Below are 21,230 nucleotides of genomic sequence, written 5' to 3'. Positions count from 1 at the left end.
GAAGTAGATCTGGTCGAGGTTCAATACCCTCATATATCGTCATTGATAAGATAGCATGAAAACTTCATTTTGTGGAATATTGAAGTCTTAAAAACAAGTACTATATAAGAGTACTATAAACGACACCTCGGCCACATATTTTATGGAATCCCGAGTCACAAAAAAACAAAAAAACAAAAACAAAACAATAGCATATACTCAAGGGGAGATCAAAAGACTACAGGGAGATCAAAAAACTATAGGAACTACATGAGTCTGATGTGCTATATTGATATGCACAGTGGATTCTACTTGTATTTATATAGAAATATCATAGATTATCAGAAGATAGGGCATAATTTTATTTCCCATCTGATATGCATACATTAACAACATCACAATAACTTATGGCAAACCATGCTATGTACCTGTTAGCAAGTACCTCATAAGCAACATTGTTGTTGAGGGAAAATTAGATAAGAATGTGCACATATATTATTGATATGGAAAATGTATTGCTAAAATTAACTTTAGATATGCAATGCATTTATTTCTACCTCAAAAAGGAAAGACAGACAGGATGTCTGAACTACAGACAGGATTCTCAGAACTACACTGAAAGAGAGAAGGTAGGGGTGAGATTTCACATCAAACTATTTTGACAGTTGCCTCCAATAAAAACTTCCTGGTCATAAATATTTGTCCAGTGATGTTTTATTGCACTCAGATTTTTGGAACTTTTATGACAATTTTATTGCCCCCAATAAAAACTTTCTTTCCTTAGTAAATGATTGTGTTCTCTAGGCACAATGTACACCATATAATAAAGACCTGTGATATAAACATACTTTGAAGCTGGCTTACTCTGGGGGTTGTGTAGTCATAAGATAAACTCCTCTTTTATGGTGTATAGTATTAAGGACCCAGAAAGTACATGTCTGTGACTGTGAGTGCAGCAGAGCAGGACACATTTGCTGAGTCAATATCTACTGATTTCAAAAGAACAATCCAGGTTGTGCAGGCAGTTCAGTTAGTTGTGTCCTCCGGACTGTGAGTTAGCGTGTTTTAGATTTATTACTGTCTTATTGCTATATGTTTTAGTTATCCTCACCCCTATTTCCCCTGTTTGATCCAATTTCTATTCCAATTGTTTCTGTGTGAGTGGTGTTCACAAGCAGAAATTTCTTCCAACTCTTCTTCTTTGAGGACTCTACAAATCAAAACGAAAATACCATCATAAGAAACATGTTTTCTCATAAAACACATTAATATGACTGCAAAATCTGATATTCCTATGATTTACAAAAAGTTCTTGAACTATGCAATAAATCACCCTCCTTACTTTCCAAAAAATCTATCATCTTTCATTCAAATAAAAAAGCTGAGCAGTCAGTCTACTTAAAATTTGTTCTATGAAGTATCATTCAGGCTGAATCTAAAAACTGATTTTAAGGGAAAATACTTATTTTGGAAAGATGTGAAACCCTCTGTATATTTCCACAGAACATGGATTATTAGTCAGATAATGATCAATGACAAATCCGTGTTAGGTACCCACCTCTGAAGCAATAAGAGGGATGTCAGAGAGAAGACTGACTTTTGCAAAATAGCATGTGATTCAATACTGTTTGGGGGAAGGGGAATCTCATGTCCTGGATGTCAGAAAAAGTGGATTCCCATTTTAGATTTCCCTGAAAAAAAACATGCTTTCCCGAGTTTGTGCATGTCAGAGAGGGGGGTGACCACCCAAGACTTTGACCGCTTCAAACTCATAAGAGGTCTGGTGATAAATAAAATAAAATGACATGGGTCAAATCATGAAAGATCACAAAAGATCAAAATTTTAACTAGTTACAAAAAAGTCCTGTATTTTATTTGTACAATGTGAATCATTTTTAACTGCAAGTGTGAACTGTTTATTGCATTTAATTTGAAAGACAATATTTGCATTAATCTCCTAAAATGAAAAAGTTGACAAATACATCATAGTCTGAATGACTGTCTAACCCACAGCACAATTAAAACATGCAGGAAAGACCCATAGCCTATGGTAGCTACTGGATGCTGACAAGTACAACTGCGTCAAAAAGCAGAGGCACAGCCACCACATCATGTATACTCTGCACAAGAGCAGCAGGTGAAGCAGGACACAAAGGATGACTTACAGAAAGAGAGGTGGGAGAGAAGGGAAATGCTTGTGGTGGTGTTTCCACGCTTCTACGAACACTGCGGGAGACACATGAACAGCCATGCTCCCCTTTGCTGTAATCTAAACAGCCCTTCAGCTGCACCGGGCGAATGCCAGCCTTCTTAGCTGGAGTCAAGGAGTGGAGAGGGAGAGGAGCAGGTTAATGGGTGGGATCTTCTTCACTTCTCCAAATGCCACAGCAGGACAATATATAGAGGGGTCTAGTATTAGCCCCTGAGGCACACCTTAATAATGATTGAAGAGTTTTCTAGACTGACACAACACGACTTCAGTTTACTGTTACTACTTGAACAGTGACACAGTAGTGAACGTAAATTCATATTTTATTCTTCAGTTTAGTGTAGGGCAACGTGAAAGTTGTGGTGGAATGTGGGAAGTGAAATGTAGGGACATGTGTTTGCACTCAAGAACAAACATGTATGGTGATAACCTACACAGGGGTGCACAGTTGTTCAAGGCATTAATGTGATATGCACATGTAAAGTAAAGGTCATATGCATGGCATCATTGTATGGTCACCACCAATAAAAGAAATTGGCTGCCCTCTATTTTTGAAGAAACCCTTGGAGTAAGAAGGAACTTCATGATATTTATAAAAATCGCAGTAATGCAGGAGACTCAGACATGAAAACATTGGATTCCGTGGTAGCAGAAAAGGAGGAACATGTCAAAAGTGTTAATAATTTTTTTTTTCAATAATTCCTTAAAATGTCATTTATTAAAAGAAAAAAAAAAAAGCCTCAAACAAACATGAAGATGTCGCGTTGGGTATCAATAGATTTCACGAAACTCAATCACCCATCACAGAAAACCCACCCACAAAACAAGACGGTTATGCTAATTTGCATTACCATGAAGAAAAGACAGCTCTTACACAAATTCCATAAAGAGATATGAAAATTGTAACACCTCTGGTATCACCTGTGAGTGAATACAGAACAGACAGTCCATATTGTTTCAAGCTGCTTCAGGAAGTAATTTCCTAAGCGTTTCATCTGTGTTTGTAAAATTTCCAGTGGTGGAGTGGAAAGCCATGAGGAGGGCAACAAAGTAAAAACTAAACCAGAGACAGCAGCATATCAAGACAGGGCAGGGGAGATTTAAAATCACATCTCATGTAGAGCCTTTACCACAAATTATGATGATTATGATGAGATATGTGCTCTTGTTATAGCAGACACTGCTTTTGAAACTTACTTCTCTTGCATCCACACTTCTTGATCAGTTTGGGGTCTTGGATATTGTCATGGCAAGCCTTACAGTACACTGAGGCCCTAAGGAGAGGGAAATAACATCAGCATTTTGCTGAAACGTCTCACTGCACTTCATTTTCTGATCATCTGTTTAAGGTAGCACACACAAAGCAGTGCAGTGTTCCATGAAAACTTCTTCACTCTATGGCCCGTTAGTTTATAATAACTTTCACACATGGACACATGCACACAGACATTTAGAATTCTATAGTGTGGGTTTCAGGATGTGTCATATTGTAGTGCATGGTGTGTTTTAATGTGTCTAAGGGATGTATAATAATGTGTAAAATACTAAGCCTTTTGGAATACTGAATATTTTGAGTTGTAGACTTTTAGGAGGTATGATTCAGGAGTAGCCTCATTATGTATCTGTGCATCTCTCTCTCCCAGCCCCTCTCTCTCTTTGTCTCAGTTCAATATAATGATGCTTTGTTGGTAGGTATCTTACAAGTTATATTATTGCCAAAGCAAATTACAATGAACAAAAACAGAAAGTAAATAGGAACCAAAGCATGTACAATATTGACAAAATAATATCAATTATTCTTCAAAAATGCACTTGTCCCTTAGATAAGATGCTGTGAATCTTGCATAATAACCCCACTCTTCTCTCCAGGACAGAGCAGTTTATTTATCACTGTAATCTAGAAACTGAGGCTGAATCTAAAACCTGATTTTAAGGGAAAAGACTTACTTTGAAACGCTCTGTATATTTCCACAGAGCATAGACATGCTCCTGCTTATATATGTGCTCTTGATCATATAATGTTTCATTAGATTTATAATTCATTTATCCAGTTTATGTACATGTGAAACAGCATAAAACCTAGGGAGCAACTTGTTCCTACTCTTTCGAGTCAAAAGCTTTTTGAAAATCCACAAAACATTCTGCATTTTTTTTGTTTACATCTTTCTTAGTGTGAATGAAGGTGTGGGGAGTGAAAATGGCATCTTGATATTGATTTATTTGGAAGGATGCAAATCTGACTTTTGCATAGAGAATTATTTTACATTAGAAAGCTGATAATTTTTATATGGTCTATTAACATGAAGTAAGTTTTTTTTCTGACAGAAAAGATGCAATTTTAACATATTGGAATGTTCACGTTAAGTCTCTTGCATTTTTTAAACACTTATATTCTTTCAGCTCTCTTCCATAAATATGAATATTTCACCATGTTTTTAAAATTCAGCTAAACAAAAGAAACAATCAAAGAGAGAAATAAACCCAAATGGATATCTAATGCAAGGGGCATTCCACTGTGTGTAAGACATCAACACACATTTGACAGATAGGCTGTGTGATTCTATAGATTGGGGCTAGATCAATTCAGCTCATCTTAGCCAATTTGTATTTTTCTTATGACCTTTTAGGTGGTTTGTTCTTAGGTCCACAGAAGTCTAAACAAGGCTGCTTCAGTCTTATTTTCTTTACAGCAAATAAGACACTGTGGATGGCAAAAATATGACATTATTTTTGATGTTTTTATTAATTGAAAACAGCGAGGACTTAGCTCCACTAGCCCATTTATTCCAGATGTCCCTGTATATGAGCCTTTCACTCTATACTGTGGAAATTGCCTATATTTGAAACCAACAAAAATGTTTTGGATAGTTAATTATAGTTAATTTAGGGTGAGTGTTTTGTTCTTTTAAATATTTTATTTGCAATGCTATCTATACCACTGACCATTTTGGTCTCCCCACTCCCCTTTGTCTGTGTACCTCTTCACTTCTTTGGCATCACCAGCAATGAAGATCCCCAATGTTTTGTCTTGCAACTTAACATTTTTCCCTGGATTGACCATCATACTGCAACACAGACACACACACACACACACACACACACACACACACACACACACACACACACACACACACACTGCAAGATCTGGATTAATTTTTGTCTTGCATGTGTGTAAATTTGACTGCCATATGTGCATTTTAGCACTTTGCATATTCATCCACTGTCAATATTAGCAATTACATCCCCAGGATCATCTTAGAGGATCAGCGTAGTGGGTAGGGAGAGCTTTTCTAGATCCCTTCATTTCACAGTAAATATTTTAAGGGAATTTAGCAGGTCACACACATTGCAGCTGATATTCACAGTATGGCATGATAAAGCTGAAAGCAAACATGCATTATACATCACATGACTAAGATAAATAATACACACACTAAACTGAATACACACACATTAAAAATTGAATACACACATAAACTGAATACACACACACACATTAAAAAGCAAGTTCACTCACTTGGCATTTCTCTGATCACACTTGAACTCAATGGCTATCAGCAAGAGATTTAATTTCACAAAGCACAGCCTGCAAGGAAACAATAGTAAGCATTTCTAAAGGGAAGATGATGTCTAGATGTTTTGTATAACAGAATAGAATAGAATACTTACTCACAAACCTCGGGGAATGATAAACCCATGAAAGAACTAGACAAGTAATCTGTGTACATTTCTTGAGATACTCCTTCCAAGTAATACTTCTGCCATATCTCCTCTTCAATCTGATAAAAAGCACAGGTAATTTACATTTAATAGTGAGCTTCAATTTCTATAATTTAATATTGAGTTTGTGATGATAAAGTCACCATTTATTTTTATTTCCCTAAATCAGAACCCCCTGATAATCCTGCTGCATAGTGCATTTTTCAAGTGTATTAAAGGTAGTAAAACAGACCACACTATAAACCTTTAAGCCTCATCAGGGGTAGATATATAAAATCCATTATATAAAAACGAATACTGGATCTTTAAAAACTGCACATAGGTCTATTTTACATGCCTGCTTCAATTGGTAATTTAAAATGTGATTGAATCGACTGGCCAGGCTTTTTTCAATCATACCTTACATGAGAAAAAAAAAGCTTTCAAGAGATCCTAAGATAGCAATGTGATGAACCTATAAATGGACCCATTGGTTCTGACATAGACTATGTACACAGTACACCTTCTAAGCATAAAAACATTCCTAATGAGCCACACTTTGCCAGACCTCAGGAGGAGATACCTGAATGGAGGACCTCATGGAGAAGAGGTTGGCCAGCATGGTAGAGAGGCCTTGGGCCAGGCAGCTCTGGGCAATAAAGCCCAGCTTCAGCTCAGCCAGGCAGATCGCATCATCACCCTCCCTCCAGTTCCAGCTGGGGATGTTCAGCAGGTGAGCCTGGGACCAGAGATGCACTTAGCACCGGCTACACACACACGCGCGCGCGCACACAAGTGCACACATGTGCACACATGAAAAAACATGTATGACCATTCAGGATCCCTCAGTTCCTAGACATACACATACTCACATACACATTCTCTCTCTCTCACACACACACACACACACAAAAGATCAGCTCCTATCCTCTCTCTCTCTCTCTCTCTCTCTCTCTCTCTCTCTCTGATGAAATGTAAATTGCTTGAACTGAAAGGATTCATGCTGTTATTGGCTTCTCACATAAAAGTCACACTTTTACTTGCATGTACACTGGATTTAATTACATCCTGAGTATCTAAACCAATTGTCAGCTCCAGTCATAAAATATGTTAACTACAGTTTTTTGTAAAACTGAAACTTAGTCAGAAAACCTAGTTAAGGTAAACATTAATTTACCTTAAACCTATTATCAATTTACTATCACTTCATATTTTACGGGTACTGGTCTCCAGTTACAGACTGTTGCCATGCAAAATTTGTCAGCCATCCTCTATCCCACTCATCACTAGTCAGTTTCTGACCATAGCAGTTTTATACACGAAAAGGTCATTGATGGGTTGAGATTAGCTTGCTACCTAAAACACCCAGCCAACCACAGTCCAGAGCATAGAAGGTAATTAAAAACAACTAAAACAAACTATGCCTTGCAAACAGATTAGCTATAGGCTCTAGCTGTAACCTAAGTGCACCTCCAGTTTTAAGATCACTTTTGAATTATTTGTATTTTTTCACTTTAACACTATTTATCTGAAATTGTATACATAGTACAATGATCATTTAGGATGCAAATTGAAGTAGACACTTGGGCCAAACCATTCATTCACACCCAGGATTGTTTTTCCGTCATTTAAGTTCCACTTGAGCTCATCTATTCAGAAGAAAATGTAAAAAAAAATTGCATTTTATTTTGGGGGTTTATAATGTGTATTCGGATGCTGGAGATTCATTTTCAGTCATGCTCTACATTTCCCGATTCACCAGGGTCTTGTCAAACAAAGTGAACAATTCTGAGCATATACATGAAATTAATTAGGAGCTACATAGTATTTTCCACTAGGTGTCTCCAAAGTGCCCAAAAATCTCTCCAAATGCTTTTTCATTTATACTTACAATTTGTAGGAGGATTGAAAATTTTACAACAGTGAATGGAAACATCCACTGATTGGCTATACAAACATCATATTCCATGCTAGAACCCATTGAACCGTCTCACAGCTTCCAGTTCATAATTGCACCAAAACATCTCCATTATAAACTTCAGCTAAAATAAAATGTCCAAAAGTATTGGTAATCAAATTATTCACTAAAAACTATATATATATATATATATATATATATATATATATATATATATATATATATATATATATATATATATATATATATGACTGCATCAGTTTAGCTAAACAGTGTCACAGGCATGCACTACAGCGTCTGATTAAAACGCTCAAGCGATGTTTTGCTGGGTGCATGGCTTTAGCTCATACAGTGGGTAACCATATAAGGCAATTGAGATGTCTATGTTTTCGTCTAAGCATCCTTGGAAACAACAGCCAATCACACCAATTGCATCTCGAAAACACTTGTGAAGTAATTTGATAGCTCCCCCAACTTCCCCTTCCCTCCTAACACCTTGGTACTCATAGGTGTGAACGTGCGTCATTAAAAGAAAATAGCTGTTTATGGCCCAACAGCAGCCACTGAATCTAAAATAGGAGGGTGTTAGCTGTATATTCAGGAACACTGCTATGTGAGTAATGTGCATTTTGTGGTAACTAAAGGCTTGCATATTTTGTGTTAGGTTACGAAGGAAAGGAATGTGTGTTTTTGTATAAAGACATGAGCAAGCAAATAAAGAACTCTAACATTCTATATACTATTTAAACATGTCACACAGTTGCTTTGGTGGTAATTGATTTTTCTATGACAAAATCTGAAGTGATCTATACTGGAAGCCTGTTTTTAAAAAATGGTGTATTCGGTGTGTGGGATTTCTGGCGAACAATTGCACATAGATGGCTGAATATCTGTAAGCTGGTACTTATATTAGTCCTAAAAAAAGTTTTGTGGATACACGGTCTGTATTTTAAGAACATTTTAGTGATTTATCAAGTGATACCAAGTGATTTATTTGATTATGCCTGATTGCGCCCAACCGCAGGTCAGCTAAAGGGCGTGGTTAAAGTAGGAGGTTAATCAGAAAGTTATACACTAGATGTGTTTTCTAGACAAATCTAGAAATTTGGATAATGTAGAGACCAATTTAACCCTTTATCGTGAAATGATGTATACCCACATAACTAAACCTTCAACACCATTATATCTATCAATATGTCAGTGTTCAGTGCTGTCTGAAACCATGTTTTAAGATAAGATAGTCTTGGGATAATCCAACAGACTTGTAATGTGACATCCTCACCTTATTGTGATACTGTAGCATCTGGGTGATGATACGTATGTTTGAATTGTAGTTCTTAATGGATATCACTCTAGAGCAATACACATGGAAAGTCACTAATAAAAGTCACAAGAAGCTGGCCGGCATCTGTTTATTTCATTCTGCTAACAGACATATAAGACACCCAAATAACAACTCAAATCTACATTATTTAAAATTGGTAAGCATCTCTTACCTCATGATATTGCACGCATCCTCTGCATCAGGGTCTGAAGAGTATTTATTAGCTATAATGAAACAGGCATCTGCTAGTTCAATCTACAACAGTACACAACAAAGAGACATGAAGGTTTTGTCAAGCAGCGTTTAGTGTTTCATCCCATCTGCGCCACATGCTATGGCCAATACTCATAACTGTGGGTGTTCTTATGGCAAGAGCTGAATGATTTGTTCTTTCCCTTAGCCTGTTATGTGTCTAAATGGTTGTGAAAGAGCAAAGACATCTGCCCTAATCACAAAACAGCCTTAAAGAAATCTACAGTAAGTGATGAGCTAAGGGAACATTTGTTGGCTTTATAAACATGGGAGGAGGCACAGACTGGCCGTATTGTCAGACAGAGACATACTAATGGACTAAGAACTGAGACAATGAATTGGGAGAAAATATATTTGCCAAGTGTCTTTCTTTTAGAAACTTCAGGTTATAGGATTTTGCTTGGAAAAATAAACCTTAAAAATGCAATAAATCAAAGGTTTCTGTTGAATATTTAAATATTCCCAATGTATAACACATGAACAAGAGTAAAATCTACTCTGTAAGAAGCAGACATCTGTACCTTGACTCGAGTGAGATCGTAGGGATTTAGAACGGAACCCTGGAAGAATACCACTTGAGTGAAGTGGCGTTTGAGTAAAGCTTCCAGCTCAAGATTAGGTTCAATACTGTAACACACAAAACAACAGAGTACTGTGAATAGGGACACAAAGGGGATCTAATCACAGTCAAAGCAACATTGACAAAGACTAGTTACTTTCTTCTAACCTCCGTAGTAACGTATCAAAAACAAATCTCTAAAGTGTTATGTTTCAGAATTTAAATTGTGTTTACTGTGGTTTTATGTGCAAATGGTTAGTATTTACAACTCTTACAATTTATACCAAATGCAACAGCTCTTATCCTGCAATAGAATGTGTAATCAGTACTTACTGATGGAGAAAAACAATTTCTACATTAACATCATCCCTGTCCTCATGAAGGAAGTCTTTCAGGAAGTTGGAAACACTTTCCAGATTTATATTACCACACACAACAATATGTCTGCGAGACAAAATTCATGTCATGTGAGATTCATGTCATGTGAACAGTCGTGAAAAATTGTTGTCAACAGCACCATCCTGCTTTTTAAAAAAAGTAAATAAATTTTATATATATATATATATATATATATATATATATATATATATACACACACACACACACACACACACACACACACACACACACATATTTAAATAAAATTATATGCCGTCATATCACAGTCATTTTATATATACAAAAAACTGAAAAATTGAATACATTCTGCAGTTTTAAACACAGCAAAAATTACTGGCTTTAATTAACAATTAGTTTGACAAAAATTAATGAATGAACCATATCACTACTAACTAATATATATCATTATTACTTATTACTTATTATTGCTTAAACAACCATGCAACTGAATGCTACATGTTTATGCAGGTTTCCATCACCATATTCCTCCTCCTATATTTACAATAACTCTATTAATTGAAAAGTGTATTTGCATTGTATTCTGTCCTGAATTTCTCCCATATCCTTTTTCATCTCTATCAAGAGTGCCACTAATTGTAAACCTGGTTGTATCTTATACAGCATACAACATAATTTTATCAATACAAAATTACAAAAACAAATAAAAACAGTTTAAAGCAGATATATTTTATAGCACTAATAGCCAAAGATAAAAAGAGCTCAAGTTTCATATAAAATCCAACTTTGCAATTTATGGTGGCTTACACAATACACAATAAGCAGTGGAATGACTTGTTTCATTTCACCAAGATCCTCAAACACAGAGTGATGCTGCTCCCAAAAGCCAAAGTGGGATGTCTGAGTTCAGAAGGAGGAGGCTGTCTTCTTCTTTTGAAAAGAAATTCCCTATCCAGCATCTCAGAATCAACCTTTGCCAAAGAGATATAGATGTTTCTTGTGTCAGTGTACTAGAAATATTTTGTCCAGTTAGAATGACTTACTTTCTGCCTGGGGTCATGTTATAAGTCCCTCCATATTTCTGCCGATTTAGGAGGATAGCAGCGATTTCTGGCACGTAGCGAGCAAACATGGCCTACATGCACAAGACACAGAGAGACACAGAGGTATGCAGGTGGGGTTTTGTAGCAGGGAAGAACAGCCACACACAATACTTACTTTCTCCCATTTACTGCACTAAAAGAAGCAGGCACAGAGGTTATTTATAAAACAGGAGAATGTATAAAGTAAAATAGACTTAAATCTTATATTTCCATTTGTCTATTCTATTTTATTATATTTCTATTTTTGTATCTCTCTCAGTCTCACACATCTCTCCTATTTGGTGAAAGACTGACATTCTCTCTTAGTGTGACACCCTGGCAGCGCGAAGGAAGATGGACGCTCTCTCTCTCTGTGCCATCTAGACGGCTTTAATGGAACATGGGCATTCTCCCTCTATACCCCCCGGATGGTTCTACATGGTTGAGTGCCAGTGAGTTGTAAGAATCAGCATTTCCCTTTTTACGTTACCAGTTGGTAACAATAGTAACTTTATTGTTTACACATCACATTAGATCAGTTAACTTTTTCTAACTACCTCAGTTCTATAATTACATTTACATTTACAGCATTTAGCTGACACTTTTATCCAAAGCGACTTACAATTATAACTGAGTACAACTTGAGCAATTGAGGGTTAAGGGCCTTGCTCAGGGGCCCAATAGTGGCAACTTGGCAGTTTACTTATCCCTCTGCCTTTTTCACAATGGTTTTCCCTTTTTCTTCTGATTATTTAGTCATGCTTTCATCACAAAGTTAATTTGTGATGAATGGATGGTCATCCCTATAGGTTACTTAAACAGTTTTCTTTCTCTTTTTATCAATTAACCTTATCAACTGTAATTGACAATATATTAAAAATGTTAAAACGGCTATATTAGTTTTATGGTTTCAATAGATTATGGTTCTTTTCTTCATAACAAACATAAAACATTAGTAGGCTATTCTGATATCTCAGTAGCTAGCTAACATTAACTGATCTGTGGTTGCTGATTTTTGCATGACAATCCTACATTTTGACATATTTTCATGTCAGATTTTGCCTTGTTGAAGGCTTATACAGTGCATCCGGGAAGTATTCACAGTGCTTCACTTTTTCCACATTTTGTTATGTTTCAGCCTTATTCCAAAATTTATTAAATCCATTTTTTTCCCTCAAAATTCTACACACAATACCCCATAATGACAGAGTGAAAAAAGTTTGTTTGGAATTTTTGCAAATTTATTAAAAATAAAAAACCCAAAAAACCACATGTACATAAGTATTCACAGCCTTTGCCATGAAACTCAAAATTGAGCTCTGGTGCATCCTGTTTCCACTGATCATCCATCAGTTGTTTTGACTTGATTGGAGTCCACCTGTGGTAAATCCAGTTGATTGGACATGATTTGGAAAGGCACACACCTGTCTATATAAGGTCCCATAGTTGACAGTACATGTCAGAGCACAAACCAAGACATGAAGTCCAAGGAATTGTCTGTAGATCTCAAAAGACAGAATTTTATCGAGGCACAGATTGGGGGAAGGGTACATAAAAATTTCTGCAGCATTGAAGGTCCCAATGAGCACAGTGGCCTCCATCATCCATAAATGGAAGAAGTTTGGAACCATCAGGACTCTTCCTAGAGCTGGCTGCCTGGCCAATCTGACTGATTGGGGTAGAAGGGCCTAGAAATCAGGGAGGTGATCAAGGACCCAAGGGTCACTCTGACAGAGCTTCAGCATTTCTCTGTGGAAAAAGAAAAACCTTCCAGAAGGACAACCATTTCTGCAGCACTCCACTAATTAGGCCTGTATGGTAGAGTTGCCAGATGGAAACCACTCCTCAGTAAAAGGCACAAGACAGCTCGCTTGGAGTTTACCAAAAGGCACCTGAAGGACTCTCAGACTATGAGAAACAAAATTTTCTGGTCTGATGAAACAAAGATTGAACTCTTTGGCCTGAATGCCAAGAGTCACATCTGGAAGAAACCAGGCACTGCTCATCAGCCTGTCAATACCATCCCTACAGTGAACCATGGTAGCGGCAGCATCATGCTATGGGGTTTTTCGTCAGCAGTAACTGGGAAACCAGTCAGGGTTAAGGGAAAGATGAACACAGCAATGTACAGAGACATCCTTGAAGAAAACCTGCTCCAGAGCGCTCTGGACCTCAGAATGGGGCGAATGTTCATCTTCCAACAGGACAACGACCCAAAGCACACAGCTAGGATAACAAAGGAGTGGCTTCGGGACAACTCTGTGAATGTTCTTGAGTTGCCCAGCCAGAGCCCAGACTTGAACCTGATTGAACATCTCTGCAGAGGTCTGAAAATGGCTGTGCCCTGACGCTCCCCATCCAACCTGATGGAGCTTGAGAGGTTCTGCAAAGAAGGGGGGAAACTGCCCAAAAATAGGTGTGCCAAGCTTGTAGTATCATACTCAAAAATACTTAAGCCTGTAATTGTTGCCAAGGGTGCTTCAACAAAGTATTGAGCAAAGGCTGTGAATACTTATGTTCATGTGGTGTGGGTTTTTTTTGTTGTTGTTTTTTTGTTTGTTTGTTTTTTTTGGGGGGGGGGTATTTTTAATAAATTTGCAAAAATTCCAAACAAACTTTTTTTTTCACTTTGTAATTATGGGGTATTGCGTGTAGAATTTTGAGGGGGGAAAATTAATTTAATCAATTTTGGATAAGGCTGTAACATAACAAAATGTGGAAAAAGTGAAGCATTGTGAATACTTTCTGGATGCACTGTATGTCCAAAATAAATGAAGTCCATCAGTGACTTAGGACAGCATATTGAAAATGTCTGTCAAAAACCTGTCCAGTGTGTTTACATAAAAGCCATCGATTACAACTTCAGTGTTCTTGAAGGGTTGTGCCATTTTGTAGGGTAGGAGTTCATCCACTAACCCTTGTAACCCTTGTTCAAATGGGCAAGTTGACACTCAAAAACATGGGGTAGGGGTTAAAAAAAAGGAAATGGGATTGGGCCAGTTATAAGGAGAGATGGTTAATTATAGTTCTAAAGATTTAGCAAATCATACCAAAAAAAAACAATTTCACAAATAAACATTTTAAGACAAAAGTAAACAATCTATTTAAATTTTCTGGTTTTGAACATGCTGTGGTGTGCACACCATGACAATCAGGACCATATCATGCATCAACCTTTGATAAAGCTTGTTGGAGTTTTGCAAAGAAAAACTAGGTGTGTATACCTACATAACTGTATATCTGAGTTTGAAGTAAAAAGCAAATCTATAAATTGACAGTTCCAATTAGCATATACAAAAAATAAGCATAATAATCTGATGGTACATGAAATATTAAATATTGTTTTGGAGGAGCTGTTACTGAAAACCATAACACACAAAGCAAAAAGCACAGGAAGCAACTCTCAGAGGGATGCACTGGCCAGGGTGAGTTTGGATTGGTGCTGGAATCACATGAAGTAAATTCTGCATCCAGCAACAGTGTTCAATCAACAGTGTTCAATCATGAGGATCTGATTACTGTGACCATAATACTTGAAAGCAAGGAAGACAAAAGAATTATGGGATTTGTTGTTTTACCAAACCACCGAGGATGAAAAACACCATGAATATGCGTCCAAGGTCCGTTTTAGCATAAATATCGCCATATCCCACCATGGACATGGTTACCATGAGCAGATACAGACATTCCCCATAGCTAAGTGACTGGGAATTTTCGAAGTTTTTCCAAGGATCCCCCGAGTTTTCCACCTGGAACATAAACACTTTGAACATTATTTGAAACACTAAGTTATTTTCATTTCACCTACAGTTACATGTTTGTTTCATAGTACAAGAAAAATACTTGGCCAATTTTACACCATATACATGTGAAAACAGTGTAAACTTGAGCTTCTCAGTGGGACAATATGTAAAATTTGAATAACTGGCAAAAACTTACTAGCTGCACTATTTTCACTTTACTAACATGTTGGGATTATAAACTTACCAAGTGTATAAAGCCTGCCCCTGTTAGCCATGTGCTTATGAAGATTGAGCACAAGTTCACCAACTTTATGGAATCCCTGCAGAAAGCAAAATTCAGCTAGATCAGTGAATTCTCCATAAAAATCCATGTCTCATCTCACAGAGAGAAGGCTGAGAGATGTGTTTACAGCATGTTTTGTGTTTTGGCATGTAAGGTCTCCATGGACATTAATTGTGGATTGTATTTTATGCAGAGGGACAGGTACATTCCTAAATGCTTATAAAGTTAGATGAACAACTCCATTTAATTCAACACAGCTATGTCAAGCGGTTTTGAGGGCTTTTACCAGGCTTAATAAACATAAATATTACACTTCATTCAGTGAAGTACACAAGGTATCCAGAGTAATGTGTCAGTGGTCCTTAGTCAGCTGTACAAGCACTGAAAAAAACATTTTGACTCTATATAATTTGATCTCTACATCTTTTACAATACACTGCAAAAGAGATAGAAACAATGTGTCAATTGAATTGACTACCCCCCAACCAAGTACTGATTAGTGAAGAGTCCCACCCCTCCCCTTTGTTAAATATTATACCTGCTGCAAAAGCTGTATTAATAACAAGTTTTAATGACTAAAGTTCAAAGCTACCTATTTCACCCTTTTCTCCCAACCAACCAGAGCATTCTATCATGGGGTCATCATCCCTCCAGTAGATTCTTTCTGAAAGATATACACACACACACTTCCCGCACCCTTCCCCTTTGGAATTCTACAAATTCTGAAAAAAAAAGAATTAATATTCACACAATATTAACCCTCCGATATTCTTAAAATACAGTCCATCCATTCATGTAAAATTTCTTAGAACTAATATAAGTACCTGCTTACTGATTTTCAGCTACATGCAACAATTGACCAAAATCGCACGCTGAATACACCATGCTTATTTTGTTTATTTTCACAGTGTTCAGGTCTGTCCTTTTTAAATGGCCTTTAAAATGCTTCTGATATAAAATAACTTCAGATTTTGTCGTAGAAAACTGAAACACCATCAAAGCAACTGCATGACATGCTTAAATAATATATAGAATCTTAGTAAATTTATTTGCTAACTCACATCTCTGTACAAAAACATGCATTTATTTCCTTCATAAACTAACACAAAATATACAAGCCTTTAGTTACCACAAAATGCATATTAGTCATGCAGCAATATTCCTGTTTAGAAAGCTAAAACCCTCCTCTCTTAGATTCCGTGGTTGCTGTTGGGCCATTTTCTTTTGAGTGATACTCATTCAAACCTATGAGTACCAAGGTGTTAAGGGGGAAGTGGGGGGGACTATAAAATTACGTCACAACTGTTTACTAGACACACCCCAAATGATCGGCAGCTGTTTAAAAAATGAAGCTTCCTTAGATGAAAACATATACACCACATTTGTCTTGTATGCTCACCCAATGATGGAGGGCAGTGTGCTCAAAAATACATTGCTTGTGCGCTTCAGCTAGGTAAGATGTATACATGTGGCGCTGCTTGGTGAAACTGATGCAGTCATGGATATTGTTTTTATTGAATAATTTGATCATCAATACTTTTGGACATCATGAAAAGAAGTGGCTTATTTTACCTAAAGTTTGTGGAGTTGTTTAGGTGCAGTTATGAGCTAGAAGCTGATAGTGACAGTTCAGTGGCTTCTAGCATGACCCACAAGAGGAAGCATTTGAGCTTTTGTGATTGTAACAAGGTAAAAATGTTTACAAAATGAACATTTTGTAATATTAAATGAATGTTTGTGCATATAAGAATGTATACTATATGTGCACAGTATTACAGCATTTAGAGTATTACAGTATTTTTCAGCCTTTAGCCTATTAGCATTTTAGCCTTTTACCAATTAAGCTAACAGCAATGAAGCTACTATCTTATGGCCTTTTATCAATTAAACCATTAACAATGAAGCTAATATTGTATTTTAGTAAGTTGTCAAACATTGTTGTGATGTTTTAGGAAAACAAACTCTTGCACACACTTCATGTACCATGATTGACAACTAGATGAGCTCAAATGGAACCTAAATTATGGGGGGGGGAGGCCTGGATGTGAATGAATGTCTTGTCAAGTGTCTAGTTTGTAGTATGTATAGTATGTAAGTATATACATACACAAACAAACACACACACACACACACACACACACACACACACACACACACTATACTAGCATACTTTCACACAAAAAAACTTTAACAAAGTAATCTTTTCCTAATATAGTCAATTTTGTCAAACAAAATGTGTATTGGCAATCAATTTCACAACTTTTGCACAGAAGTAGCATTTAGCAATGCACCCAAAATACGCTTGCTAGCTATCTAAGTTCATTATTGTAGTGATATTTGTAAACTAACATTCAATTATCCATCAATCTCTTTTATTTTTGGATTCTTCTTCAAAGGAATCAAACGTCTCAGACTCTAAATCTGTTACCTTCATCACTACTTTCCAAAATTGCTGCAACTTCAGCAGCTGTACACTTGTTGCACAATATTTTAGCTAGCTGGCTAGATAGATGTCAATTGAATGAGGAAAGAAATGTTTCCAATGTGAAGGGTGATGGGTCACACAGATTGACACAGAAATTAATCAATTACACATGGCAATATGAATAAGACCTGAGTGACAGATGAATATACAAATCACACGGTGGGAGACTGATTATCTTAACCTATAATCTAAGCTCTGTATCTAACCAGTTATAGGCTCTTTATTCTTACTATCTGTATTTTATCAGTAGATAGTCTATTATCAATAGATAAAATACAGTGATAAATCTATCAATAGATAGTCTGTATTTAGGTGCCATTACAAGTTGATGTATTTGTTCTTCATGATCTTTCATGAAAAGTCGATTTTGTATTTAGCTAGCTATGATTGTGAGTACAGAAGCTGGCTAACAGTCTGAAGCTATTCTGATGAACAAGCAAAAGTTGCTGTCAGTTTAGTGTTGACCATTTTGTCATAGTGATGCAACTATAATTATGTGTCTGTATTCAGTGTGTTATGTCTGTACATTAAGTCTATTTCTGATTTTGCTAATTATCTGTCTATACCTACTCTCTTTGCTAGCTAACTAAAATGATATTTGCTGAACAACAAATTTACAAGGTCTCTTTTCTCATCAAAGTACAAAATTAATTGGGGGGGGGTTCTTCAGAAAAGTAATGAAGATGGTCAGGAAGAGTGGTGTTAATTTATTTCTTAGTATCTTACCCAATCTATTGATCATGAGCAGCAGTGTTGATTTGATTTCTTCCTAACTAAGCCATCTAGCAGTACTTTCGATTAGTTATTAAATAAATGTTTATATCTTCTATTACAGAACAAGGCAAATTGTAATCAACTAACACTTGAGAAACCTATAATTTCAAAGTAGATTAATGTATTTTACTTTAAATAGGCCGAACCAATAGAATGTCAGCTGGTTTACATAACAGCAAGTGTTTTATGTAGAAGGGATATTGTCACTGTGTTCTTTCTGCTCACTGGACAAACAGGCTACAGATCCTTATATTTTCTCAGGCTCCAACTTTGAGGAATTTATTTAATCTGTGATAACTATCATCAACCAAGGTAATTTCTTATACATTTTAAGTTATGTAATTTACTTATACATGCACACTATCAAGATAAGACTAGGACTTCTAGAAAATTGTACTAGACATCAATTGCTTATTTTTTTCATTTTATTATTGTGGTGACCATTGTTGGCCAGAGGAAGCTGCCCCCCCCCCCCCCCCCCCCCCTTGAGTCTTGGTTCCTGTCAAGGTTTCTTCCTCCAACTATAGGGAGTTTTTTCCTTACCACTGTCACCCTTGGCTTGCTGACTGGGGTTTGGACTTGAACATTTGTAAAGCTGCTTTGTGACATCTGTTGTAAAAAGCGCTATATAAATAAATTTTTATTTTACTTGATTGACTTATCTAATAACTCTTATTTTATTTTGTAGACAAATTGCCATCATGAAGAAACATCTATGTGTGACATGACAGAACAATACAGTCCCTTGCGGACCTTTGAAGCCTCTTTATTCTTAGCAGGGTAATCCATAGTCATAGAGAGAAAAAGAAAGAGGGTCAGAACCATAGAATACAAAACAAGAAATCCCACTGACATCTGTAGTACCAATACAAAGGCAGTCCAGGTCAAAACCAGAAAGGCACAAAGGACAGGCAGACAAAACTACAGGTAGCAACAGTTGCATTCAATAGTCCAATGATGAAGATATTGTGAATCGATGCATGGAAGTTGTGGTCCGGTATGTGGTTAGCGAAGGTTGGCTGTGTGACAATATGTTGAATGCTTTCCTACAGCGTATACTGTTCCAAAATATGTCTAATGTATGGTAAAAGACTGATTTATGGCCAAAAAAAATTCAATATATTTAAACCCTATGTGCACCTCTGGTTTTAAGATCATTTTTGAACAATTTGTACTTGTTCACTTTAGCACTAGCTATCTGAAATTGTAAAGAAATTAATCAGGAGTCCTAGACATCACCAAAGTGTCCAAAAACCTAAATGAACACATCAATCACAGGTGTTTTTTGTTGTTGTTGCTATAACATCAGAACAATTTTCAACAACTTACTAAAAGTAGATATTAGCTTCATTGTAGCTTCGTTGTTAAAGGCTAAACAATATTAGCTTCATTGCTGTTAGCTTCATTGCTATTAGGCTAAAAGGTTATGCTGGGGAAAATACTGTAATACTGCAAATGCTGTTGTTCTGTAAAGAAATATTATGCCTTCTCATTTATTCTTACAATTTGTAGCAGGATTACAAATTTTCCAGTAGTGAATGGAAACATCAAGTGATTTGAGATACCAACATTTTAGATAGTTCATGCTAGAGGCCACTGAACCCTTTCTCAGATTCCATAACTCATAACTGCACCCAAACAACTCCACATAAACTTCAGCTAAAATAAGCCTCTTCCTTTCCATGATGTCCAAAAGTATTGACAATCTAAGTATTCACAAAAACAATATCCATGACTGATATCATTTTTGCCAAACAGTGTAACACGCATATGCAACACTTTATCTTATTAGAATGCGCAAGCAATGTTTTGCTGTGCACATGGCTCTAATTCACACAATGGATATCCAAATATGGCAAGTAAGGCCTCTACGTTTTTTGTCTGCGAGTCCTCTATTTGTTGGAACAGTTGCCAATCATGCCGACATAGCCCTCCCCCTTTCCCCCTAACACCTTTGTACTCAGTATGTGTGAACAATCTTCACTCAAAAAAGATAACTCTTTATGGCCCAACAGCAACCACAGAATCTAAAAGGGAAGGGTGTAGCTGTCTATTCAGTACAATGCTATGTGAGTAATGTGCAAGTTGTGGTACTTAAAGGCTTGCATATTTTGTGTTAGGTTATGAAGGAAACGATCACATGTTTTTGTACAAAGAGGTGAGCAAGAAAATAAAGAACTTTACTAACATTCTATAGATTTTTTTAAATGTCATGGAGTTGCTTTGATGGTAATTGAATTTTCTATGACAAAATCTGAAGTTATCTTATACCAGAAGCAGATGTATTGGATTTCAAGTATATTTGATGCCATCAAGATGTTCATTTGATTATGCCAGATTGGGCCTTCCCACAGGCCCGTTAGAAGCAACTGAGACTTAAATGATTGGGTGCAAGGGCCTGGATCTTTCGGAGGAGTTCAAATACCAGCACAGGACTGGTCAGTGAGAGAAAATGGCAGGGATGAAGACCCCTTGTTCGAATGCTCGGGTCTGGTTGGTTGGGAAAAAAGGCAGGGTTAGCTTTGATCTTTAAAGTAATTAAAACCTATTGTTTATTAATACAATT

General features: G+C 36.5%; 1 protein-coding gene across 1 annotated transcript in view; it reads right to left on the bottom strand.

The window, feature by feature from the left end:
- Nucleotides 1-21,230, bottom strand: part of LOC113576346 (calcium-activated potassium channel subunit alpha-1-like) — an 87,052-nt gene that overhangs the window by 34,119 nt on the left and 31,703 nt on the right. Inside the window, exons 9-20 of the mRNA XM_035533370.1 lie at nucleotides 15,367-15,442; nucleotides 14,958-15,128; nucleotides 11,341-11,432; nucleotides 10,274-10,384; nucleotides 9,903-10,008; nucleotides 9,302-9,384; nucleotides 9,088-9,157; nucleotides 6,471-6,626; nucleotides 5,858-5,967; nucleotides 5,706-5,774; nucleotides 5,167-5,253; nucleotides 3,386-3,462 (exon numbers count right to left, since the gene is read on the bottom strand). Of these exons, the coding sequence (XP_035389263.1) occupies nucleotides 3,386-3,462; nucleotides 5,167-5,253; nucleotides 5,706-5,774; nucleotides 5,858-5,967; nucleotides 6,471-6,626; nucleotides 9,088-9,157; nucleotides 9,302-9,384; nucleotides 9,903-10,008; nucleotides 10,274-10,384; nucleotides 11,341-11,432; nucleotides 14,958-15,128; nucleotides 15,367-15,442 (1,208 nt within the window). The remainder of the gene's footprint in view (nucleotides 1-3,385; nucleotides 3,463-5,166; nucleotides 5,254-5,705; nucleotides 5,775-5,857; nucleotides 5,968-6,470; nucleotides 6,627-9,087; nucleotides 9,158-9,301; nucleotides 9,385-9,902; nucleotides 10,009-10,273; nucleotides 10,385-11,340; nucleotides 11,433-14,957; nucleotides 15,129-15,366; nucleotides 15,443-21,230) is intronic.

This window comes from Electrophorus electricus, chromosome 14 (assembly GCF_013358815.1).
Source record: "Electrophorus electricus isolate fEleEle1 chromosome 14, fEleEle1.pri, whole genome shotgun sequence".
Taxonomy (NCBI): Eukaryota; Metazoa; Chordata; class Actinopteri; order Gymnotiformes; family Gymnotidae; genus Electrophorus; species Electrophorus electricus.
The sequence above is the reverse complement of the archived record's forward strand: the minus strand, read 5'-3'. Positions and strand labels throughout refer to the sequence as shown.